Source organism: Macaca nemestrina, chromosome 20 (genome assembly GCF_043159975.1).
Source record: "Macaca nemestrina isolate mMacNem1 chromosome 20, mMacNem.hap1, whole genome shotgun sequence".
NCBI classification, from domain to species: Eukaryota; Metazoa; Chordata; class Mammalia; order Primates; family Cercopithecidae; genus Macaca; species Macaca nemestrina.
This window is the reverse complement of record NC_092144.1, coordinates 5,312,733-5,334,668: the sequence shown is the minus strand read 5'-3', so window position 1 is coordinate 5,334,668 and position 21,936 is coordinate 5,312,733. Positions and strand designations below refer to the sequence as shown.

The window sequence follows — 21,936 nt, the reverse complement described above, 5'->3', positions numbered from 1 at the left end:
GGCGCCTGTAGTCCCAGCTACTTGGGAGGCTGAGGCAGGAGAATGGCGTGAACCCGGGAGGCGGAGCTTGCAGTGAGCTGAGATCGTGCCACTGCACTCCAGCCTGGGCGACAGAGCCAGACTCCGTTTCAAAAAATAAATAAATAAATAAAATAAAATAAATAAATAAATAAATAAATGTTTAAGAATGTGTGAGTTGTAACGAAAACCTGCGCTTAGGCAAAGGTCCTCTGGGTAGTTCTTTGCCCTGCAAAGTTACTTACCTTCCCTTGATCCACTACAAGCATCCCCACCTGCGACAAAGAAAATAAGTGGAAGATTCCACCTAAAGACCCGACGATTTCTGCCTATGAAACAAACAGAAAATACTTCAGATGAATCCATCTCAATACCCACGTGTTTGTCAGTTTAACTTCAGATTATCTGATAAATTACAACGAAGGAAAGTCTTTTTAAAAAAAAAAATAGATAATGCCCTCTCTGGAAATACAACACTTGACCAGGCGGGGTGGCTCAGGCCTGTAATCCCAGCACTTTGGGAGGCCGAGGCAGTGGATCACCTGAGGTCAGGAGTTCGAGATCAGCCTGGTAACATGATGAAACCCCATCTCTACTAAAAACGCAAAATTAGCCGGGCGTGGTGGTGGGCGCCTATAATCCCAGCTACTCGGGAGGCTGAGGCAGGAGAATCACTTGAACCCGGGAGGCAGAGTTTGCAGTGAGCTACAATCGTGCCACTGCCCTCCAGCCTGGGTGACAGAGTGAGACCTTGTCTCAAAAAAAAAAAAAAGAAAAGAAAAGAAAAGAAATGTGACACTTGGGTCAAAAACTTGAAAGAAGACAGCTTTGGTGTGAGTGTTTGGAGAAAATGATATGACCCAGACTGTTAGAAGAATGCCTGAGTCTTTCATTCCTGCCTGGGAGTCCTCATTTCTGATTGTTGGCTGGACAGTAAAGTGTCTAGCTGCTGACTTGGAACATGAATCAAGGTCCCCACCTAGGAATAGTGAGACAGATTTCCATAGCAGCCCAGCTGGCTACCTCCCACATCTTGCAGAGACAGAGACAGATGGAGAGAGAAAGAGAGAGAGGGGAAGAGAGAGACAGAAAGAGAGAGAGACAGAGAGAGAGGAAGAGAGAGAGAGAGGAAGAGAGAGAGAGAGAGAGAGAGACTAAAACTGCTATCTTTTTTTTTTTTTTTGAGATGGAGTCTCACTCTGTTGCCCAGGCTGGAGTGCCTGGCACAGTCTCAGCTCACTGCAACCTCTGTCTGCCAGGTTCAAGCAATCCTCCCGGCCTCCCCCTCTCGAGTAGCTGGAACTACAGGCACCTGCCACCACATTTGGCTAATTTTTGTAGAAACAGGATTTTGCCATGGTGGCCAGGCTGGTCTCGAACTCCTCACCTCAGATGATCCACCCACCTTGGCCTCCCAAAGTGCTGGGATTACAGCCACCAGCCACAGCACGTGGCCTTGATTGTTTCTGAGACAGAGTTACATTCTTGTTGCCCAGGCTGGAGTGCAATGGCGTGACCTCGGCTCACTGCAACCTCTGCCTCCCAGGTTCAAGCCATTCTCCTGCCTCAGCCTCCCGAGTAGCTGGGATTACAGGTGCCCGTCACCACGCCCAGCTAATTTTCTGTATTTTTAGTAGAAATGAGGTTTCACCATCTTGGCCAGGCTGGTCTTGAACTCTTGACCTCGTGATCCACCTGCCTCAGCTTCCGAAAGTGCTGGGATTACCGGTGTGAGCCATTGAGCCTGGCCTCAAGATCTTAATTTAATCCCATCCGCAAAGTTCCTTTTGCTATGTCAGGAACCATATTCACAGGTTCCAGGAATTAGGATGTGGACAGCTTTGGAGATCTAATATTCTACCCGCCTTCGAGACCTTCCCTCCACCTATCCCATTAGGAATTATGAGATCCATCTGGCCCTGGAAGGGACTCTAGGTCTTGCTCCATCACTCCAGCCAGTTTCTTCTCTTTTTCTTTTTTTTTTTTTTCTTGCAACAGGGTCTCTCTCTGTCCCCCAGGCTAGAGTGCAGTGGCGTGATCATACCCCACTGTAGCCTCAGTCTCCCAGACTCAAGCAATCCTCCAGCCCCCTGAGTAGCTGGGATCACAGGTACCTGCCACCATGCCCAGCTAATTTCTTTTTCAATTTTTTGTAGAAATGGGGGAGGGTCTCACTATGTTCCCCACGGTGGTCTTGAACTCCTGAGCTCAAGTGATCCTCCTTCCTCAGCCTCCCAAAGTGCTGGGATTACAGGTGTGAGTCACTGTATCCAGCCATCAATATACATAATTGATAGCAATAGGGGTTGACTCTTGTCGTGGCTATAGCAATGCTGAGCTCAACTATTCTCTGAGGTAACCTCTCCTCTTGAAATGTCCATGATAAAAACAACTTCACCACCACACGCACAAGCATACATGCAGGCGCACACACCGATACACACAAACATACATGCATGCACACACACGTACACACATACACGCACGCACACACACGTACACACATGTACACACACACAAAGGCTATTTTAGTAATAATTGGGGATTTTAGTGATGCTAGGTGTTCTTTTTTGTGTTGTTTGTTCTTTTTTCTTTTTTTTCTTGAGACAGAGTTTCACTCTGTCACCCAGGCTGGAGTGCAGTGGCATGATCTGAGCTCACTGCAACCTTCACCTCCTAAGTTCAAGTGATTCTCCTGCCTTAGCCTCCCAAGTAGCTGGAGGATTTTTTTTTTTTTTTTGTATTTTCAGTAGAGATGGGGTTTCACCATGTTGGCCAGGCTGGTCTTGAACTCCTGACCTCAAGTGATCTGCCCCCCTCAGCTTCCCAAAGTGCTGGGATTACAGGCTGAGCCACCTCGCCTGGACAGCGGTCATTTGATTTGAAGGTCACCTGATTTCAATGTGACTGCATCCTAGCTTAACTGATTACATTTGCAAAGACCCGACCTCTAAGTCAGTTTACTGCGATGGTTGGAATGACGGTGTCCCCTCCAAAATTCATGCTGAAATCCCCAATGTATTATAAACAGGCGTGGTCTTTGGGATGAGCATCCTTATAAAAGAGCTCTGGGTTGAAGGCAGCATAGTTTGTTGGTTCTTCTGCCTTCTGCTGTGTGAGGATGTGGCTTTTGCCCCTCCAGAGGACCCCCCAGCATAGGCGCCATCTTGGGAGCAGAGTGCAGCCCTCACCAGACAGCAACCCTGCTGGCACCTTGATCTTGGACTTCCCAACCTCCACAACCATGACAAATAAACTTCTGTTCTTTATAAATTACTCGGTCTCAGACATTTTGTTACAGCAGCAAAAATGCCACAGACAGTTAAATTCTGCAGTTCCAGGTTGACATAAATTTTGGGGACACTGGTTCAACCCACTACAGTTTTCTCATCTGTAAAGTGAGCATGGTGAGGAACTTGATGGCACGAGTCTTCAGGTGGGCATGTGGATGTGTCATAAATTAATATGTTGCCTTTACTAGGGCACTAGCTTTTTTTTTTTTTTTTAAAGACAGGTCTCACTCTGTCATACAGGCTGGAGTGCAATGGCGCTATCTCGGGTCACTGCAACCTCCACATCCCAGGCTCAAACAATCCTCCTGCCTCAACCTCCCAAGTAACTGGGACTACAGGTATGCACCACCTTGCCCGGCTAATTTTTGTATTTTTGGTAGAGACAAGGTTTCACTATGTTGCCCAGGCTGGTATTTAACCTGGGCAACATAGTGCCCAACATAGTGTCCTGGACTCAAGCGATCCACCCTCTTCAGCCTCCCAAAGTGCTGGGATTATAGGTGTGAGCCACTGTACCCCTACCCAGCTGGGCACTAGAGTTTTGTTTTGTTTTGTTTGTTTTTTGGGGGTTTTTTGTTTTGTTTTGTTTTGTTTTGTTTTGAGACAGAGTCTCGCTCTGTTGCCCAGGTTGGAATGCAGTGGCATGATCTCGGCTCACTGCAACCTCTGCCTCCCAGGTTCAAGCAATTCTCCTGCCTCAGCCTCCTGAGTAGCTGGGATTACAGGTGCCCGCCACCAAGCCCAGCTAGATTTTATTTCATTTCATTTCATTTCATTTTATATTTTACTTTTTTGAGATAGTGTTTAGCTCTTGTTGCCCAGGCCGGAGTGCAATGGTGCAGTCTCAGCTCACTGCAGCCTCCGCCTCCCGGATTCAAGCAATTCTCGTGCCTCAGCCTCCTGAGTAGCGGGGATTATAGGCATGCACCGTCACACCTGGCCAATTTTGTATTTTTAGTATTTTTGTATTTTTAGTAGGAGGGGTTTCTCCATGTTGGTCAGGCGGGTCTTGAACTCCCAACCTCAAATGGTCCACCCACCTCGGCCTCCCGAAGTGCTCGGATTACATGTGTGAGGCACCGCACCTGGCCTGTCACTAGCTTTTTATAAGCACTACATAAACGGCATAAATGGTGCCATGATTTTGCCTGACCTAAAACTTTTTGTCTCCTTTCTAACTTCCTAGGCTCCTGAGCTGACTCCATTGACCTGGAATTTTCCCTAACCCAAGGCTGGAGAGCAGTGGTGTGATCATAGACACTGCAGCCTCAATCTCCCAGACTCCAGTGACCCTCCCACCTCAGCCTTCCAAGTAGCTAGGACTAAAACATGCCACCACACCTGGCTAATTTTTTTTTTTTTTTTTGAGACAGAGTCTCGCTCTGTCGCCCAGGCTGGAGTGCAGTGGCACGATCTCAGCTCACTGCAAGCTCCGCCTCCCAGGTTCACATCATTCTCCTGCCTCAGCCTCCCGAGTAGCTGGGACTACAGGTGCCCGCCACCACGCCTGGCTAATTTTTTATGCATTTTTAGTAGAGATGGGGTTTCACCGTGTTAGCCAGGATGGTCTTGATCTCCCGACCTCGTGATCCTCCCGCCTTGGCCTCCCAAAGTGCTGGGATTATAGACGTGAGCCACCGCGCCCAGCCTAATTTTTTAATATTTTTAATTTTTATTTTTGTAGAGATGGGGTCTTGCCATGTTGCCCAGGCTGGTCTCAGACTCCTGGGCTCAAGCTATCCTCCCGCCTCAGCCTTCCAAAGTGCTGGGATTACAGGCATGAGCCATCACCCCTGGCCCAGCTGGACTCTTAAAAGAGGAAAAAACCCTCGTGCACCCATTGACAGCAGTTACTACAATCACAAGGTACATATATTTTTATTTTCACATTCTTACCAAATTTAACATACCTGTCTGTCATAGTGATACTTCCAAAAACTGAATCCCCCAGTGTTAGAATAATATATATAAGTCTGGGATATCTGATCTCCACGGAAATATGCAAAAACCAAATTACTGACATCCTATTAAAAAAAAAAAGAATGAATGAATGAAAGAAAGATGCCAACAAGTAACGTTCCCGAACATTTATCCCAGAGAAATGAAAACTCACATCCGCACAAAAACCTGGATGTCTGGATGTGACTATTTGTTGGGGCTGTTTCTGAGAGCCAAAAAGTGGATACACAACAGGCACGGTGGCTCACGCCTGTCATCCCAGCCCTTCGGGAGGCCGAGGCAGGTAGATCACTTGAGGCCAGGAGTTCCAGACCAGCTTGGCCAACATAATGAAACCCCATCTCTCCTAAGAAATACCAAAGTTAGGCCGGGCATGGTGGTTCACACTTGTAATCCCAGCACTCTGGGAGGCCGAGGTGGGTGGATAACTTGACGCCAGGAGTTCAAGACCAACTTGACCAACATAATGCAATCCCATCTCTTTTTTTTTTTTTTTTTTTTGAGACGGAGTCTCGCTCTGTCACCCAGGCTGGAGTACAGTGGTGTGATCTCGGCTCACTGCAAACTCCGCCTCCCAGGTTCACGCCATTCTCCTGCCTCAGCCTCCTGAGTAGCTGGCACTACAGGTGCCTGCCACTGCACCAGGCTAATTTTTTGTATTTTTAGTAAAGACAGGGTTTCACCGTGGTCTCGATCTCCTGACCTCGTGATCCGCCCGTCTTGGCCCCCCAAAGTGCTGGGATTACAGGCGTGAGCCACCGTGCCTGGCCAACCCCATCTCTTGTAAAAAAAACAAAAAACAAAAAAACAAAGTTAGGCCAGGCATGGTAGCTCACGTCTGTAATCCCAGCACTTTGGGAGCCCAAGGTGGACCAGGAGCTCGAGAGTTCGAGACCAGACTGACCAATTAAAAATACAAAATTAGCGGGGCATGGTGGTGCATGCCTATAACCCCAGCTACTCAGGAGGCTGAGGCAGGAGAATCCCTTGAATCCAGGAGGTGGAGGTTACGGTAAGCCAAGATCGTGCCATTGCACTCCAGCCTGGGCAACAAGAGGGAAACTCTGTTTCAAAAGAAAAAAAAAATTAGCCAGGCCTAGTGGTGTGTGCCTGTAACTCCGGCTACTTGGGAGACTGAGGTGGGAGAATACCTTGAGCCCAGGAGTTCGAGACTGCAGTAAGCTATAATTGCAACACTGCACTCCAGCCTGGGGACAGAGCAAGACCTTTCTCAAAAAAAAAAAAAAAAAAAAAAAGTAGGGCCAGGAATGGTGGCTCAGGCTTGTAATCCCAGCACTTTGGGAGGCTGAGGCAGGTGGATCACTTGAGGCCAGGAGTTCGAGACCAGCCTGGCCAACATGGTGAAACTCCATCTCTACTAAAAATTAGCCGGGCGTGGTGGTGTGTACCTGTCTGTACTCCCAGCTACCCAGGAGGCTGAGCCAGGGGGATCACTGAAACCTGGGAGGCAGAGGTTGCAATGAGCTGAGATTGCACCACTGCACTCTACCCTGGGTGACAGTCATAGACTGTTTATGTTATTAGTAAGGCTTCCAGGCAACAGTAGGCTATTAGTAATTAAGTTTGTTTTTTGGTTTATTTTTGTTTTGAGACAAGTTCTGGCTCTATCGCCCCAGCTGAGTGCAGTGGCATGATCTCAGCTCACTATAACATGTGCCTCCTGGGCTCAAGCCATCCTCCCATCTCAGCTACCCGAGTAACTGGGACTATAGGTGCACATGACCACACCTAGCTATTTTTTTCTTTTTCTTTCTTTCTTTTTTTTTTTTATATTTTGAATAGAGACAAGGTCTCACCATGTTGCCCATGCTAGCCTCGAATTTGTGAGCTGGGATTACAGGTGCCTGCCACCACACCTGGCTAATTTTTTTGTATTTTTAGTAGAGATGGGGTTTCACTATGTTGGCCAGGCTGGTCTTGAACTACTGACCTTGTGATCTGCCTGCCTCAGCCTCCCAAAGTGCTGGGATTACAGGCGTGAGCCACCGAACCTGGCCAGGAATTAAGTTTTGGGGAAGTCGAAAGTTACCTGTGGATTTTCAACAGTGTGGGGTGGAGGGTGGTACCTCTGACCTCTACATTGTTCAAAGGTCAACTATAGATGGATGTATTTACTGTGTGTCAGCCAGTGGATCTGAAAACATCCCCAAAACCTTTTCCATCTCCCAGCCGTGCTTTGAGCCCATAAGAAATGACACTGACCAAGTTCTTGAGACCCAGTCTCAAGCCTTACACTGTCCTTATTTCTTTTTCTTTTTCTTTCTTTCTTTTTTTTGAGACAGAGTTTCACTCTTGTCACCCAGGCTGGAGTGCAATGGTGCGATCTCGGCTCACTGCAGCCTCCGCCTCCCAGGCTCAAGTGATTCTCCTGCCTCAGCCTCCCGAGTAGCTGGGATTATAGGCACACGCCACCCTGCCCGGCTAATTTTTTGTATTTTTAGTAGAGACGGGGTTTTGCCATGTTGGCCAGGCTGGTTTCAAACTCCTGGCCTCAGGTGATCCACCCACCTTGACCTCCCAAAGTGCTAGGATTACTACAGGCACGAGCCACCGTGCCCACGTCTTTTTTTTTTTTTTTCGACAGAGTCTCGCTTGTTGCCCAGGCTGAAGTGCAGTAGCGTAATCATGGCTCACTGCAGCCTCGATCTCCTGGGCTCAAGCAACCCTCCTGCTGTAGCTGGGACTGCAGGCACATGTCACCACACCAGGCTAATTATTTTATTTTTTGTAGAGATGGGGTTTCACTATGTTGCCCAGGCTGGTCTCAAACTCCTGGGCTTCAGCAATCCTCTTGCCCCGGCCTCCCAAAGTGCTGGGATTACAGGTGTGAGCCACCACGCCCAGCCTTTATTTCTACTCATGATTATTTGTGTTCAGAGGGGAGCAAAAAAATGAACAATTATACACTTATACTTACCACACAAAACAAACTTCCAGTATAACAACAATTATCACCAGAAACATGTGTAACTGGGTGTTTTATACCTGAAAAGAAAATATAATTTTGAAATGTTTATGATTTCCCTGAAGTTTGGAGAAAAGTTTATTTACTTATTTATTTGAGACAGAGTCTCCCTCTGTGGTCCAGGCTGTAGTGCAGTGGTGGCTCACTGCCACCTCCACCTCCCAGGTTCAAACAATTCTCCTGCCTCAACCTCCTGAGCTGGAATTACAGGTGCCCACCACCACGCCTGGCTAATTTTTGCATTTTTAGTAGAGACAGGGTTTCGCCATGTTGGCCAGGCTGGTCTCAAACTCCTGACTTTGAGTGATCCACCCGCCTCGGCCTCCCAAAGTACTGGGATTACAGGCATAAGACACCGCATCCAGCCTGGAGAAAAGTTCAGAACAGGGTTTCTCAACCTCAACACTACCGAAATTTGGGAACAGATGGTTCTCGCTTGTAAGGAGTTTCATATGCATTGTAGGATGCTTTTTAGCATCTATATATCTACCCACTTAATGCCAGTAGCACCTTCCTCTAGTCTTGACGCCAAAAACGTCATTGCCAAGTGTCCTCTGGGAGACAGAACTGTCCCCAGTTGGCCAGACTCGGTGGTTCACACGTATAATCCTAGCACTTTGGGAGGCAGAGGTAGGTGGATCTCCTGAGGTCGGGAGTTCAAGACCAGTCTGGCCAACATGGAGAAACCCCGTCTCTATTAAAAATACAAAATCAGGCCAGGTGCGGGGGCTCACGCCTGTAATCCCAGCACTTTGGGAGGCCGAGGCAGGCAGATCACGAGGTCAGGAGATCGAGACCATCCTGGCTAACACAGTGAAACTAAAATACAAAAATTAGCCGGGCGTGGTGGCGGGCGCCTATAGTCCTAGTTACTTGGGAGGCTGAGGCAGGAGAATGGCGTGAACCCGGGAGGCGGAGTTTGCAGTGAGCTGAGATCATGCCACTGCACTCCATCCAGTCTGGGCTACACAGCGAGACTTCATCTCAAAAAAAAAAAAAAAAAACAATAAAACACAAATTAGCCAGGCACAGTGGCTCACGCCAATTATCCTGGCACTTTGGGAGGCCAAGGCGAGGGGATCATGAGGTCAGTAGATCGAGATCATCCTGGCCAACATGGTGGAACCCGATCTCTACTAAAAACATACAAAAATTAGCTGACGTGGTGGCACGTGCCCGTAGTCCCATCTACTAGGGAGGCTGAGGCAGGAGGATCGCTTGAACCCGGAAGGTGAAAGTTGCAGTGAACTGAGATTGTGCCACTGCACTCCAGCCTAGCGACAGAGCGAGACTCTGTCAAAAAAAAAAAAAATTGGCCGGGCGTGATGGCACATGCCTGTAATCCCAGCTACTCGGGAGAGGGGGTGAGGCAGGAGAATCGCTTGAACCCGGGAGGCGGAGGTTGCGATGAGCCGAGATTGATCGATCGCACTCCAGCCTGGGCAACAACAGTGAAACTCTGTCTCAAAACAAACAAACAAACAAACAAAAAGTTAGCCAGGCATGGTGGTGGGTGCCTGTGATCTCAGCTACTCAGGAAGCTGAGGCAGGAGAATCACTTGAACTCAGGAGGCGGAGGTTTCAGTGAGCCGAGATTGGGTCACTGTACTCCAGCCCAGGGGACCGAGTGAGACTCTATCTCCAAAAAAAGAAAAAGAAAAAGAAATTTTTTTGTAAAGATGGCATTCCGCTCTGTTGCCTAGGGTGGACTTGAACTCCTGGGCTCAAGCGATCCTCTTCTTTTCTAAAGCTAATATTTGCCTCATCTTCACTTTTCACATCTTCTTTCCTCCCGCATTAGGGTCCTCGTCTTTCTCCCTCTTCACAAAGCTCACCTTCTCTACCGTCCCCTACCCCTCATGTGAAGGGTGTGCGAGGGACAATGCTCACACCCAGCTTGGTTACCAGACATCTACTGGTCATCCTCAGCTTTCCCTGGCCCTCCCACACCAATCCATCACCAAGAGCCGCTGATGTCTCTCGAATTTTTTTTTTTTTAGACAGAGTCTCACTCTGTCATCCAGGCTGGATGGAGTGCAGTGGCCCATTCTCAGCTCACTGCAACCTCCACCTCCTTGGCTCAAGGGATCTTCCTGCCTCGGCCTCCAGAGGAAGCTGGGATTACAGGCACACACCACCATGCCCAGCTAATTTTTGTATTTTTAGTAGAGACTGGGTTTCGCCATGTTGGTCGGGCTGGTCTTGAACTCCTGACCTCAACGATCCGCCTGCCGCAGACTCCCAAATTACTGGGATCACAGGCGTGAGCTACCACACCTGGCCAATGCCTCTTGTTGGTTTCAGTCAGTCCAAGCACCTTTTGTGGCTTATGACTACAATGCACGATGGGAACACTAGGTTCCCAGTCTATGGATGGGGCCCCAGGCCAATTTTTATTTTGATTGGAAAGGACAAAGTTATGTCCTGAGGCTGACATCCGAGTAGGGGCATCACTTATACTTCCAACACTAATACCCTCTTGTCTCATGTTGGCTACGCTCAAACAAAATTTAAAAATACAAAATGTACATACCTAAAGACAAGTTCCAAGAATTGCTTTCATAATCATAAGTATAGACTTTATGATTCACTACTAACAGCAACAATGAACCAGTAAAATGTGCTGATGTCACTTCTGGAACGCCGACCTGAAAGTTATCATATGAATGATATCAATGAGACCATCTTTTCAAACACTGATTCAGAAATCCAGACTTCTAGACATGCATTGAAAAAAAAAAAAAAAATTTATGGACAGGCGCGGTGGCTCTTGCGTGTAATCCCAGCACTTTGGGAGGCCAAGGCAGGTAGATCACCTGAGGTAAGGAGTTCGAGACCAGCCTAGCCAACAGAGTGAAACCCTGTCTCCACTAAAAATACAAAAATTAGCCAGGTGTGGCATCAGGTGCCTGTAATCCTAGCTACTCGAGAGGCTAAGGCAGGAGAATCGCTTGATCCCAAGAGGCAGAGGTTGCAGTAAGCCGAGATCGGCTCACTCTAGCCTGGTGACAAGAGCAAAACTCCGAGAAAGAAAGAAAGAGAGAAAGAGAGAAAGAGAGAAAGAGAGAGAGAGAGAGAGGGAGAGAGAGACAGAGAGACAGAGAGAAAGAGAGAAAGAGAGAAAGAGAGAGAGAGAGAGAAGAAAGAAGGAGGCGAGGTGCGGTGGCTCACCCCTGTAATCCCAGCATTTTGGGAGGCCAAAGCAGGTGAATCAGCAGAGGTCAGGATTTCAAGACCAGCCTGGCCAACATGGTAAAACCCTGTCTTCACTAAAAATACAAAAATTAGCTGAGTATGGTGGCAGGTGCCTGTAGTCCCAGCTACTCGGGAGGCTGAGGCAGGAGAATCGCTTGATCCCGGGAGGCGGAGGTTGCAGTGAGCCGAGATCACACCATTGCACTACAGCTTGGGCAACAAGAGCGAAACTCCATCTTGAAAACAAAAAGAAAAAGAAAGAAAAGAAAAAAACATTTATGGCCGGGCGTGGTAGTTCACGCCTGTAATCTCAACACTTTGGGAAGCCAAGGCAGGCGGATCACTCAAGGTTGAGTTCAATACCAGCCAGCCAACATAACAAAACCCCGTCTCTACTAAAAATACAAAAAAAATAGCCAGGTGTGGTGGTACATGCCTGTAATCCCAGCTACTCGGGAGGCTGAGGCATGAGAATCGCTTGAACCTAGGAGGCAGAGGTGGCAGTGAGCCGAGATCGCACCACTGCACTCCGGCCTGGGTGACAGAGGCTTGGTCTCAAAAAGCAAAAGCAAAACAAAACAAAACAAAACAAAAACAACACAAAAAAACCACACCATTTTCCATCCTGGCTGACATGGTGAAACCCCGTCTCTACTAAAAATACAAAAAGTTAGCCGGGTGAAACCCCGTCTCTACTGAAAATACAAAAAGTGGTGGCGGTACCTGTAGTCCCAGCTGCTCGGGAGGCTGAGGCAGGAGAATGGCGTGAACCCAGGAGGTGGAGGTTGCAGTGAGCTGAGATCGCGCCACTGCCCTCCAGACTGGGCCACAGAGCGAGACTCCATCTCAAACAAAACAAAACAAAAACACCACTTATGCCAGCAATAGTTGGTTGGTTCTCAGATACTGGGAACTGTGTATCTTGGGGCCAGCTAGAACCCAGTTGAAGCTGGTCTTGGATGCCCTCAGATGCCTCAATTCATTCCATCTCCTCTTCCTTTATAAAAATCTTCCCTGAAGCTGGGCGTGATGGCTCATGCCTGTAATCCTAGCACCCTGGGAGAACAAGGCAGATCACCTGAGGTCAGGAGTTTGAGACCAGCCTGGCCAACATAGTGAAACTCCGTCTCTACTAAAAAATACAAAAATTAGCCGGCCGTGGTGGCTAATTTTTGGGGTAATTCCAGCTACTCGGGAGGCTGAGGCAGGAGAATTGCTTGAACCCAGGAGACAGAGGTTGCAATGAGCTGAGATCGCGCCACTGCACTCCAGCTTGGGTGACAGAGGGAGACTCCATCTCAAAAAACAAAAACCACAAAATCAAACAAACACACAAACAAAACAAAACCTTCTTGGAGGACAAAGCCTAAAGTATAAATGATGAATGACTAGCGTTAACTGTTAAGTGTTGCTTTTAGGAGAAATATTGGTATGTCGATAATTGACAAACCTTTATTTTTATTTATTTATTTTGAGACAGAGTCTCGCTCTGCCACTCAAGCTGGAGTGCAGTGACACAATCATAGCTCACTGCAACCTCCAGCTCCTGGCTCAAGCAATCTTCCCAACTCAACCTCCTGAGTTGCAGGAACAGCAGACATGCACCACCACACCAGCATACCCGGCCAATTTTTAAAAATTTCTTACAGACTTGGAGTTTCGTCATGTTGCCCTGGCTAGTCTTAAACTCCTGGGCTCAAGCAATCTGCCCACCTCAGCCTCTCAAAGTGCTGGGGTTACAGGCTTGAACCACCACGTCCAGCCCAAAACTTTATTTAGCATAGGTGTCGATGGTATAATTTCTCAAACATTCACTAAGGGTGTGGTTTTCCTGCTTTGATTTAGGACAATTTGGGGGGCTCTTATTTTTTTTCCGTAGAGACACAGGTCTCCTTATGTTGCCCAAGCTGGTCTTGAACTCCTGGACTCAAATGATCCTCCTGTCTTGGCCAATCAATATATGGGGATTACAGGCATGAGCCACTGTGCCTGACTGAGGGAAGTCTTGAAATTACTGCATGTAAAGTAAGATACCATCCCACCTATCTATTTTTTATTTATTTATTTTATTATTGTTATTTTTTAAGACAGAGTCTCCCTCTGTCGCTCAGGCTGGAATGCAGTGTCTCAATCTCGGGCCACTACAACCTCCACCTCCTGGGTTTGAGCGATTCTCCTGCCTCAGCCTCCCAAGTAGCTGGGACTACAGGCCCGTGCCACCATGCCCAGCTAATTTTTGTATTTTTAGTAGAGACGGGGTTTCACCATGCTGGCCAGGATGGTCTCAATCTCTTGACCTCGTGATCTGCCCGCCTCAGCCTCTCAAAGTGCTGGGATTACGGGCATGAGCCACTGTACCTGACCAAGGGAAGTCTTGAAATTACTGCCTGTAAAGTAAGATACCATCCCACCTATCTATTTATAATATCACCAATGTAAGGAAGACCACCTACATCGACTCTTTTTTCTTTTCCAGGAATAAAAAGTCTATTTTGGTAGTAGAGGCAGAATAAAACCAGCCCTTCTTTTTTTTTTTTTTTTTTTTTTTTTTTTTGAGACAAGAATTTCACTGTTTTTGCCCAGGCTGGAGTGCAATGGCGCGATCTCGGCTCACCGCAACCTCCGCCTGCCCAGTTCAAGCGATTCTCCTGCCTCAGCCTCCCGAGTAGCTGGGATTACAGGCATGTGCCACCACCCCGGCTAATTTTGTATTTTTAGTAGAGACGGCGTTTCTCCATGTCGGTCAGGCTGGTCTTGAACTCCCGACCTCAGGTGATCCACCTGCCTCGGCCTCCCAAAGTGCTGGGATTACAGGCGTGAGCCACCGCGCCCGGCAACCAGCCCTCTTTAGGCTTAGAAATTGCCCTTAACGTCTTTAAGAGGAACATTGTAAAATAAACCTCTAAACTAACAAGAACAGACTACTCTGATATTTCTGATCTGTATTTTCCCCTGAGTATTACTTATACTAGCATCCTTCAGATCGTTCCGTAAAATAACTACCTGCATTGATGTAGGGATGGTAAATGGAAGGAGACTAGTCTCAAAGTTATCTGTTGTGAAAAAAACTTGTTTTCTGAAATAAATAATGAATGAGTTAAATTAGGATAATGTCACGCAAGGAAAGAAAAAAGACAATAGAAGTACTCTAAAATGTTTCCACTCAAACAAAATTTGTATTGTAACCAGGAGTCATTTAGATATAATTTGCTTATTTTGCATAAATAAACCTCTGTTGTCCAGGTATTTGACTTCCAGAAATAATAGAAATAATAGTTTAAATGTGTGAACACATCAAACATAAAACTATATAAAATGTACATTGAGTGACAGGATGGACTTCGGTTTTATAATTTATATGGCTCTAATTCCACTAAAGTAAATAGTTTTAGATCAGGAATGTATATATAAGAAAGAAACAATTTGTTCCTTCATATAGGAAATTTTAAATAGGAAAACATCCATGAACATGGTATATCATTTCATTATCCAGATCTCTTCCCCCAACTCCCCAGTAAATTTTATGGTTTTCAACAGATAAGAATTACTGAGTTGGCCAGGTGCGGTGGCTCATGCCTGTAATCCTAGCACTTTGGAAGCCAAGGCAGGCAGATCATCTGAGGTTAGAGGAGTTCAAGATCAGCCTGGCCAACATGCTGAAACCCCATCTCTACTAAAAACACACACAAAAATTAGCCAGGCGTGGTGGCGCACACCTGTAATCCCAGCTACTCAGGAGGCTGAGGCAGGAGAATTGCTTGAACCTGGGAGGCAGGGGTTGCAGTGAGCCAAGATCATGCCACTGCACTCTGGCCTGGGCGACAAGAGCAAAACCCTGTCTCAAAAAACAAAAAAGAAAAAGAATTACTGAGTTAATTCCTATTCCTTTTAAAGTCTTTGTTGCCCTCATGAATGGTATTTTTCATAATAGCCTTTAAAAAAAAAAAAAAGAGAGGCCAGGCCCGGTGGCTCAAGCCTGTAATCCCAGCACTTTGGGAGGCCGAGACGGGCGGATCACGAGGTCAGGAGATTGAGACCATCCTGGCTAACACGGTGAAACCCCGTCTCTACTAAAAAATACAGAAAACTAGCCGGGCGCGGTGGCGGGCGCCTGTAGTCCCAACTACTCGGGAGGCTGAGGCAGGAGAATGGCGTGAACCCGGGAGGCGGAGCTTGCAGTGAGCTGAGATCTGGCCACTGCACTCCAGCCTGGGCGACAGAGCGAGACTCCGTCTCAAAAAAAAAAAAAAAAAAAAAAAAAGATTTAATTTAAAAGGAAGGTAATGGTACATAAAATTGCCGCTTACCCTAGATACAGTGCTATATTTTTCTTGCAAGGATGTTTAATCAAGCGTGTTGTTGTAGATCGAAAATACAAGCGGTCCTAGAGAGATAATCACAAAATCTTAATAATATCAATAACCATAAATGGCTGGTAGAAATAATTTTTAATACACACCATTATCAACATAAAGGGTGAAATCTGAATTAGGTAGGTGGATTGTACCAATGTCATTTTCCTGCTTTGACCTTGTACTATGATCATGTCAGATGTGACTGCTGGGGGAAGCTGGCGGAAGGGTTTGGGACTTCCCTGTACTGTTTTTGCAACTTGCTGCAAATATGTAATTTTGTCCAAATAAACAGTTTTTTTAAATTCACAGGGTGGGCCAGGTGCGGTGGCTCATATCTGTAATCCCAATACTTTGGGAGGCTGAGGTAGGAGGATTCCTTGAGGCCAGGAGTTTGAGACCAGCCTGAGCAGCTTAACAAGACCACATCTCTGGCCGGGCGCGGTGGCTCAAGCCTGTAATCCCAGCACTTTGGGAGGCCGAGACGGGCGGATCACGAGGTCAGGAGATTGAGACCATCCTGGCTAACATGGTGAAACCCCGTCTCTACTAAAAAATACAAAAAACTAGCCAGGCGAGGTGGCGGGCGCCTGTAGTCCCAGTTACTTGGGAGGCTGAGGCAGGAGAATGGCGTAAACCCGGGAGGCGGAGTTTGCAGTGACCTGAGATCCGGCCACTGCACTCCAGCCTGGGCGACAGAGCTAGACTCCATCTCAAAAAAAAAAAAAAAAAAAAACAAGACCACATCTCTATAAAAAATATAAAAATTGGCCGGGCGCGGTGGCTCAAGCCTGTAATCCCAGCACTTTGGGAGGCCGAGACGGGTGGATCACGAGGTCAGGAGATCGAGACCATCCTGGCGAACACGGTGAAACCCCGTCTCTACTAAAAAATACAAAAAACTAGCCGGGCAAGGTGGCAGGCGCCTGTAGTCCCAGCTACTCGGGAGGCTGAGGCAGGAGAATGGCGTAAACCTGGGAGGCGGAGCTTGCAGTGAGCTGAGATCCAGCCACTGCACTCCAGCCCGGGCTACAGAGCGAGACTCCACCTCAAAAAAAAAAAAAAAAAAAAAAAAAAAAAAAAATATATATATATATATATATATATATATATATATATATATATATAAATTAGCTGGGCATGGTAGTGCATGCCTGTAGTCCCAACTACTGGGGAGCCTGAGGCAGGAGGATGGCTTGTGCCCAGTTGTAGGCTGCAGTGAGCTATGATCTCAGCACTGCACTACAGCCTAGGCAACAAAGAGAGACCTGTCTCTAAAAGAAATGATAATTTAAAAATTAAAAAATTTCAGGCCAACTGCAGGGGCTCACCCCTGTAATCCCAGCACTTTGGGGGACCGAGGCAGGTGGATCACGAGGTCAGAAGTTTGAGACCAGCAGGGCCAACAGGGTGAAACCCCATCTCTACTAAAAATACAAAAATTAGATGGATGTGGTGGTGCACGCCTGTAATCCCAGCTACTTGGGAGGCTGAAGCAGGAGAATCGCTTGAACCCGGAAGGTGAAGGTTGCAGTGAGCCGAGATTGCGCCACTGCACTCCAGCCTGGGCGACAGAGCAAAACTCCGTCTCAGAAAAAAATAAAAATAATTAATTAATTAACAGGATAATTATTCATATCACATCTCATACTTATACATGTTACTATTTGTTTACAGATGATTAGTTATTTGAAAGGCCAGAGAATGATAAATATTAACATGTTAGAAACCAGTCACTTGAAGATTGTTTCAAAATGCTGACACCATTTGTGAAATTATGCAGTTTTTTTTTTCTTTTTTGTTTTTTTTTTTCTGAGACAGAGTCTTGCTCTGTCACTCCAGGCTGAAGTGCAGTGGCGCGATCTTGGTTCACTGCAACCTCTGCCTTCTGGGTTCAAGCAACTGTCCTGACTCAGCCTCCCGAGTAGCTGGGATTACAGGCGCCCACCACCACGCCTGGCTAATTTCTGTATTTCTAGTAGACATGGGGTTTCACCATATTGGCCAGGCTGGTCCTGAACTCCTGACCTCAGGAATCCACCCGCCTCGGCCTCCTAAAGTGCTGGGATTACAGGCATAAGCCACCTCGCCTGGCCGAAATTATGCAATTTTGTCAATAGGAAACGAATTTGAACTGACAGAATATTTTTTCTTCATGCATTTTAAGCATGAAGTAAACTGACATTTCCTGTGACACTATATGAGGTAAACAACGTAACAGGGTTTGCTCCTACTGTTACTCTGCATTTTAAAATCTCCTATCAAGGCTGGGCACAGTGGCGAACGTCTGTAATCCCAGCACTTTGGGAGGCTGAGGCAGGTAGGTTACTGAAGTCCAGGAGCTCGAGATCAGCCTGGAAAACATGGCAAAACCTTGTCTACAAAAATACAAAAGTTAGCTGCGCGTGGTGGCACACACCTGTAATTCCAGCTACTAGGGAGGTTGAGGCATAAGAATCGCTTGAGCCAGGGAGGCAGAGGTCATGGTGAGCCGAGATGGCGCCACTGCACTCCAATCTGGGCAACAGAGCAAGACCCTGTCTCAAAACATGAAATCTCCTGAGAGAGAAGTAAACAGAACACTCGATAAAAACTCAAGACCATCTTAGTTCTATTCCCACTTCTTCCTCTTGGCGCTGTTCGGATGACTTGATCTCTCTAAACTTGTTTCTCAGTGAAATGGGGAAGATTAATGCCTACTTCAAAGGGGAATGAATTGTAAAGACTGAGTAATGAGGTCGGGCGCGGTGGCTCAAGCCTATAATCCCAGCACTTTGGGAGGCCGAGGCGGGTAGATCACGAGGTCAGGAGATCGAGACCACCCTGGCTAACATGGTGAAACCCCGTCTCTACTAAAAATACAAAAAAAAAAAAAAACTAGCCAGGCGTGGTGGCGGGCGCCTGTAATCCCAGCTACTCGGGAGGCTGAGGCAGGAGAATGGCGTGAACCCTGGAGGCGGAGCTTGCAGTGAGCCGAGATCACGCCACTGCACTCCAGCCTGGGCGACACAGTGAGACTCCGTCTCAAAAAACAAACAAACAAACAAACAAGACTGAGTAATGATCTTAAATGCCTGACAACACTGGCACCCAAGAAATACAAGGAAGTGTTACCTCTGATCTTGTAATTAGATAAAAGTGAAGGATGAATTTAAGTGTGGAACCACATACCCCTTGAACGTCCTGTATGACATTAAACACTTTTCCTGTCCTCACCGTGCGAGCACTAGAAGGTGACAAGAAAGACCATCTGTCAATTTTTATTGTATATTCAGCATGACTCCTCCTACTCAGCCACCTCAGGGTTAACCCTAAAGTATCTGTTCTTTTTTTTTTTTTGAGACGGAGTCTCACTCTGTCGTCCAGGCTGGAGTGCAGTGGCGCAATCTTGGCTCACTGCCACCTCCGCCTCCCGGATTCAAGTGATTCTCCTGCCTCAGCCTCCCGAGTAGCTGGGACTACAGGCATGCGCCACAACGCCCGGCTAATTTTTTGTATTTTTAGTAGAGTCGGGGTTTCACTGTATTAGCCAGCATGGTCTCGATCTCCTGACCTCATGATCTGCCCGCCTTAGCCTCCCGCAGTGCTGGGATTACAGGCGTGAGCCACCGCGGCCAGCCGAGAATTTCTAAAGGCTCCTTCACAGACCCCAGTTGAGGAAGATTATGAAGTACTGCAACAAAGTATTCAGGGCTCCTTAAGAGAGTGTGTGGTGACTGGAAGGATGGTATAGTTTACAGCAGAGGTGCTCAATCTTGAATATGCATCAGAATCACTGGGGTTGCAGGGGGCGGGGAGGTGGTCTTGAAAAACTGTGGGGAAAAGAAAGAAAGATCAGACTGTGACTGTGTCTATATAGAAAGAAGTAGACATAAGAGACTCCATTTTGTTCTGTATTTGAGATGCTGTTAATCTGTGACCCTACCTTGTCCTTGCAAGAGACATGTGCTGTGGTGACTCAAGGTCTAAAGGATTTTGGGCTGTGCAGGGTGTGCTTTGTTAAACAAGTGCCTGAAGGCAGCTTGCTGGTTAAAAGTCATCACCATTCTCTTAATCTCAAGTACCCAGGGACACATACACTGCCAAAGATTGCAGGGACCTCTGCCTAGGAAAGCTAGGTATTGTCCAAGGTTTCTCCCCATGTGATAGTCTGAAATATGGCCTCGTGGGAAGGGAAAGACCCGATCGTCCCCCAGCCTGATACCCGTGAAGGGTCTGTTCTGAGGAGGACCAGTACAAGAGGAAAGAAGGCCTCTTAGCGGTTGTTGGCGGTTGAGATAGAGAAAAGCATCTGTCTGGCCGGGCGCGGTGGCTCAAGCCTGTAATCCCAGCACTTTGGGAGGCCGAGACGGGCGGATCACGAGGTCAGGAGATCAAGACCATCCTGGCTAACACGGTGGAACCCCGTCTCTACTAAAAACTACAAAAAAAAACTAGCCGGGCAAGGTGGCGGGCGCCTGTAGTCCCAGCTACTCGGGAGGCTGAGGCAGGAGAATTGCTTGAACCTGGGAGGCGGAGGTTGCAGTGAACCTAGATCGTGCCACTGCACTCCAGCCTGGGCAACAAGAACAAGACTCCATCTCAAAAAAATAATAATAAAATAAGGGTATGGCTGGGCGTGGGTGACTCATACCTGTATCCCAACACTTTGGGAGGCTGAGGCAGGAGGATCAACGGAACCTAGGAGTTCAAGACCAGCCTGGGCAAAACAGTGAGACCCATCCCCCCCTTTTTTTCTTTGATTGAGTCTCCCTCTGTTACCCAGGCTGGAGTGAGATCTCGGCTCACTGCAACCACCACCTCCTGGATTCAAGCGATTTTTCTGCCTCAGCCTTCCAAGTAGTTGGGATTACAGGCACCTGCCACCAATCCCGCCTAATTTTTGTATTTTTAGTAGAGACAGGGGTTTCATCATGTTGGCCAGGCTGGTCTGGAACTCCTGACATCAAGTGAGCGATCTGCCCACCTCTGCCTCCCAAAGTGCTGGGATTACAGGCGTGAACCACTGTGCCCGGCCAGTGAGACCCCATCTGTACAAAATAATAATAATAATAAGTAAAATAAATAAGGTTAAGGAATCATTACTCTAGGAATCTTCCTGTAAACATCAAATGAGACCATACACCCTAAGAATACAGCTCACAGGTCCCTACTGAATGTGACAGTTTAGTCCAGGTGGTAGTTCCCTGAGGGCAGGAACGGAGTTTCAGCAACTGGTCCCCATGGCAGGTTGTAGTATCCACTAACCTAACATTTACTGAAATTTCAAAATGTGCAGGGTAAGGCTGGGCGCAGTGGCTCACGCCTGCAATCCCAGCACTTTGGGAGGCGGGGGTTGCAGTGAGCCGAGATCGCAGCACTGCACTCCACCCTGGGCAATAGAGCAAAAACTCCGTCTCCAAAAAGAAAAAGAAGTGGGAGGGCTTAATATCGGGCTGGGAGGGTGGGGTGGAATAGGGTGAGCGAGGCGTCAAGTTCGATTCCTAAAAAGAGTAAAAGGGGAGCCTCAGAGAGGTTGGGGAGCAGGCCTCGGCTCCAAGACGAACCAGCACCCTCCCGATCCCCGGGAGCACCCCAGCCCCAGGAGGGCAACCCCACCGGCAGAGCGGCTGAGCTGTGACCAGCGGTCGGAGCCACATGGTCACAGCCGCCACCAGCATCAACATCAGCATCGACTTGGCCCTCCGCCGCCACCACTGCCCCTCAACCGCCACCGGGAGTCGCTGCGTAGCCCGAGTATGTGCAGACTGAAGCCTGCGCATGCGCACCAATGAGTCCCGGGAGCAGGCCTAAGCCCACGGTAGCCTCGCGCTCCGCCTGAACCCTGAGCATGCGCAGACGAATCCCGGGAAGCCTGAATCCGCGCACAAACGCGCGCTCAGAGCCTGGGCATGCGCACCCGGCCACCCGTGGCCAGTCTAAAGTCTGAGCATGCGCATGTCGTCCACGCGCCTAAGCGTGTGCCCAGGCTGCTCATGAGTTCCTAAACTCTGCGTTTGCAACAATACGATGTTTTGTACGGGCGCTGGCGTGTGCCCACAGATATCCACGTGACCGGAAAACGCCTTGGGCGCGTAAAGTAGGAGACCGGAAGAGGCGGAGAAGATGCTGTCGCTCGAACTCCGCCTCCTCG

The 21,936-nt window shown here is 47.9% G+C and overlaps 1 protein-coding gene across 9 annotated transcripts in view; it reads right to left on the bottom strand.

Annotated features, from left to right (window-relative positions):
• The window catches only part of LOC105487112 (cation channel sperm associated auxiliary subunit delta), a 59,654-nt gene extending 38,079 nt beyond the window's left edge, over window positions 1-21,575 (bottom strand). For 6 of the 9 annotated variants that reach the window (XM_071086741.1, XM_071086743.1, XM_071086745.1 and 3 more), the window contains exons 1-8: window positions 21,402-21,555; window positions 18,975-19,029; window positions 15,759-15,835; window positions 14,455-14,527; window positions 10,790-10,904; window positions 8,209-8,276; window positions 5,222-5,335; window positions 264-347 (exon numbers count right to left, since the gene is read on the bottom strand). In XM_071086741.1, the coding sequence (XP_070942842.1) occupies window positions 264-347; window positions 5,222-5,335; window positions 8,209-8,276; window positions 10,790-10,904; window positions 14,455-14,527; window positions 15,759-15,835; window positions 18,975-19,029; window positions 21,402-21,475 (660 nt within the window). In that variant the 5' untranslated portion in view covers window positions 21,476-21,555. Of the gene's footprint in view, window positions 1-263; window positions 348-5,221; window positions 5,336-8,208; window positions 8,277-10,789; window positions 10,905-14,454; window positions 14,528-15,758; window positions 15,836-18,974; window positions 19,030-21,401 lie in introns of all 9 variants that reach the window. The other 3 variants (XM_071086740.1, XM_071086747.1, XM_071086744.1) reach the window with 3 other exon arrangements.
• Window positions 21,576-21,936: the final 361 nt, after the last annotated feature.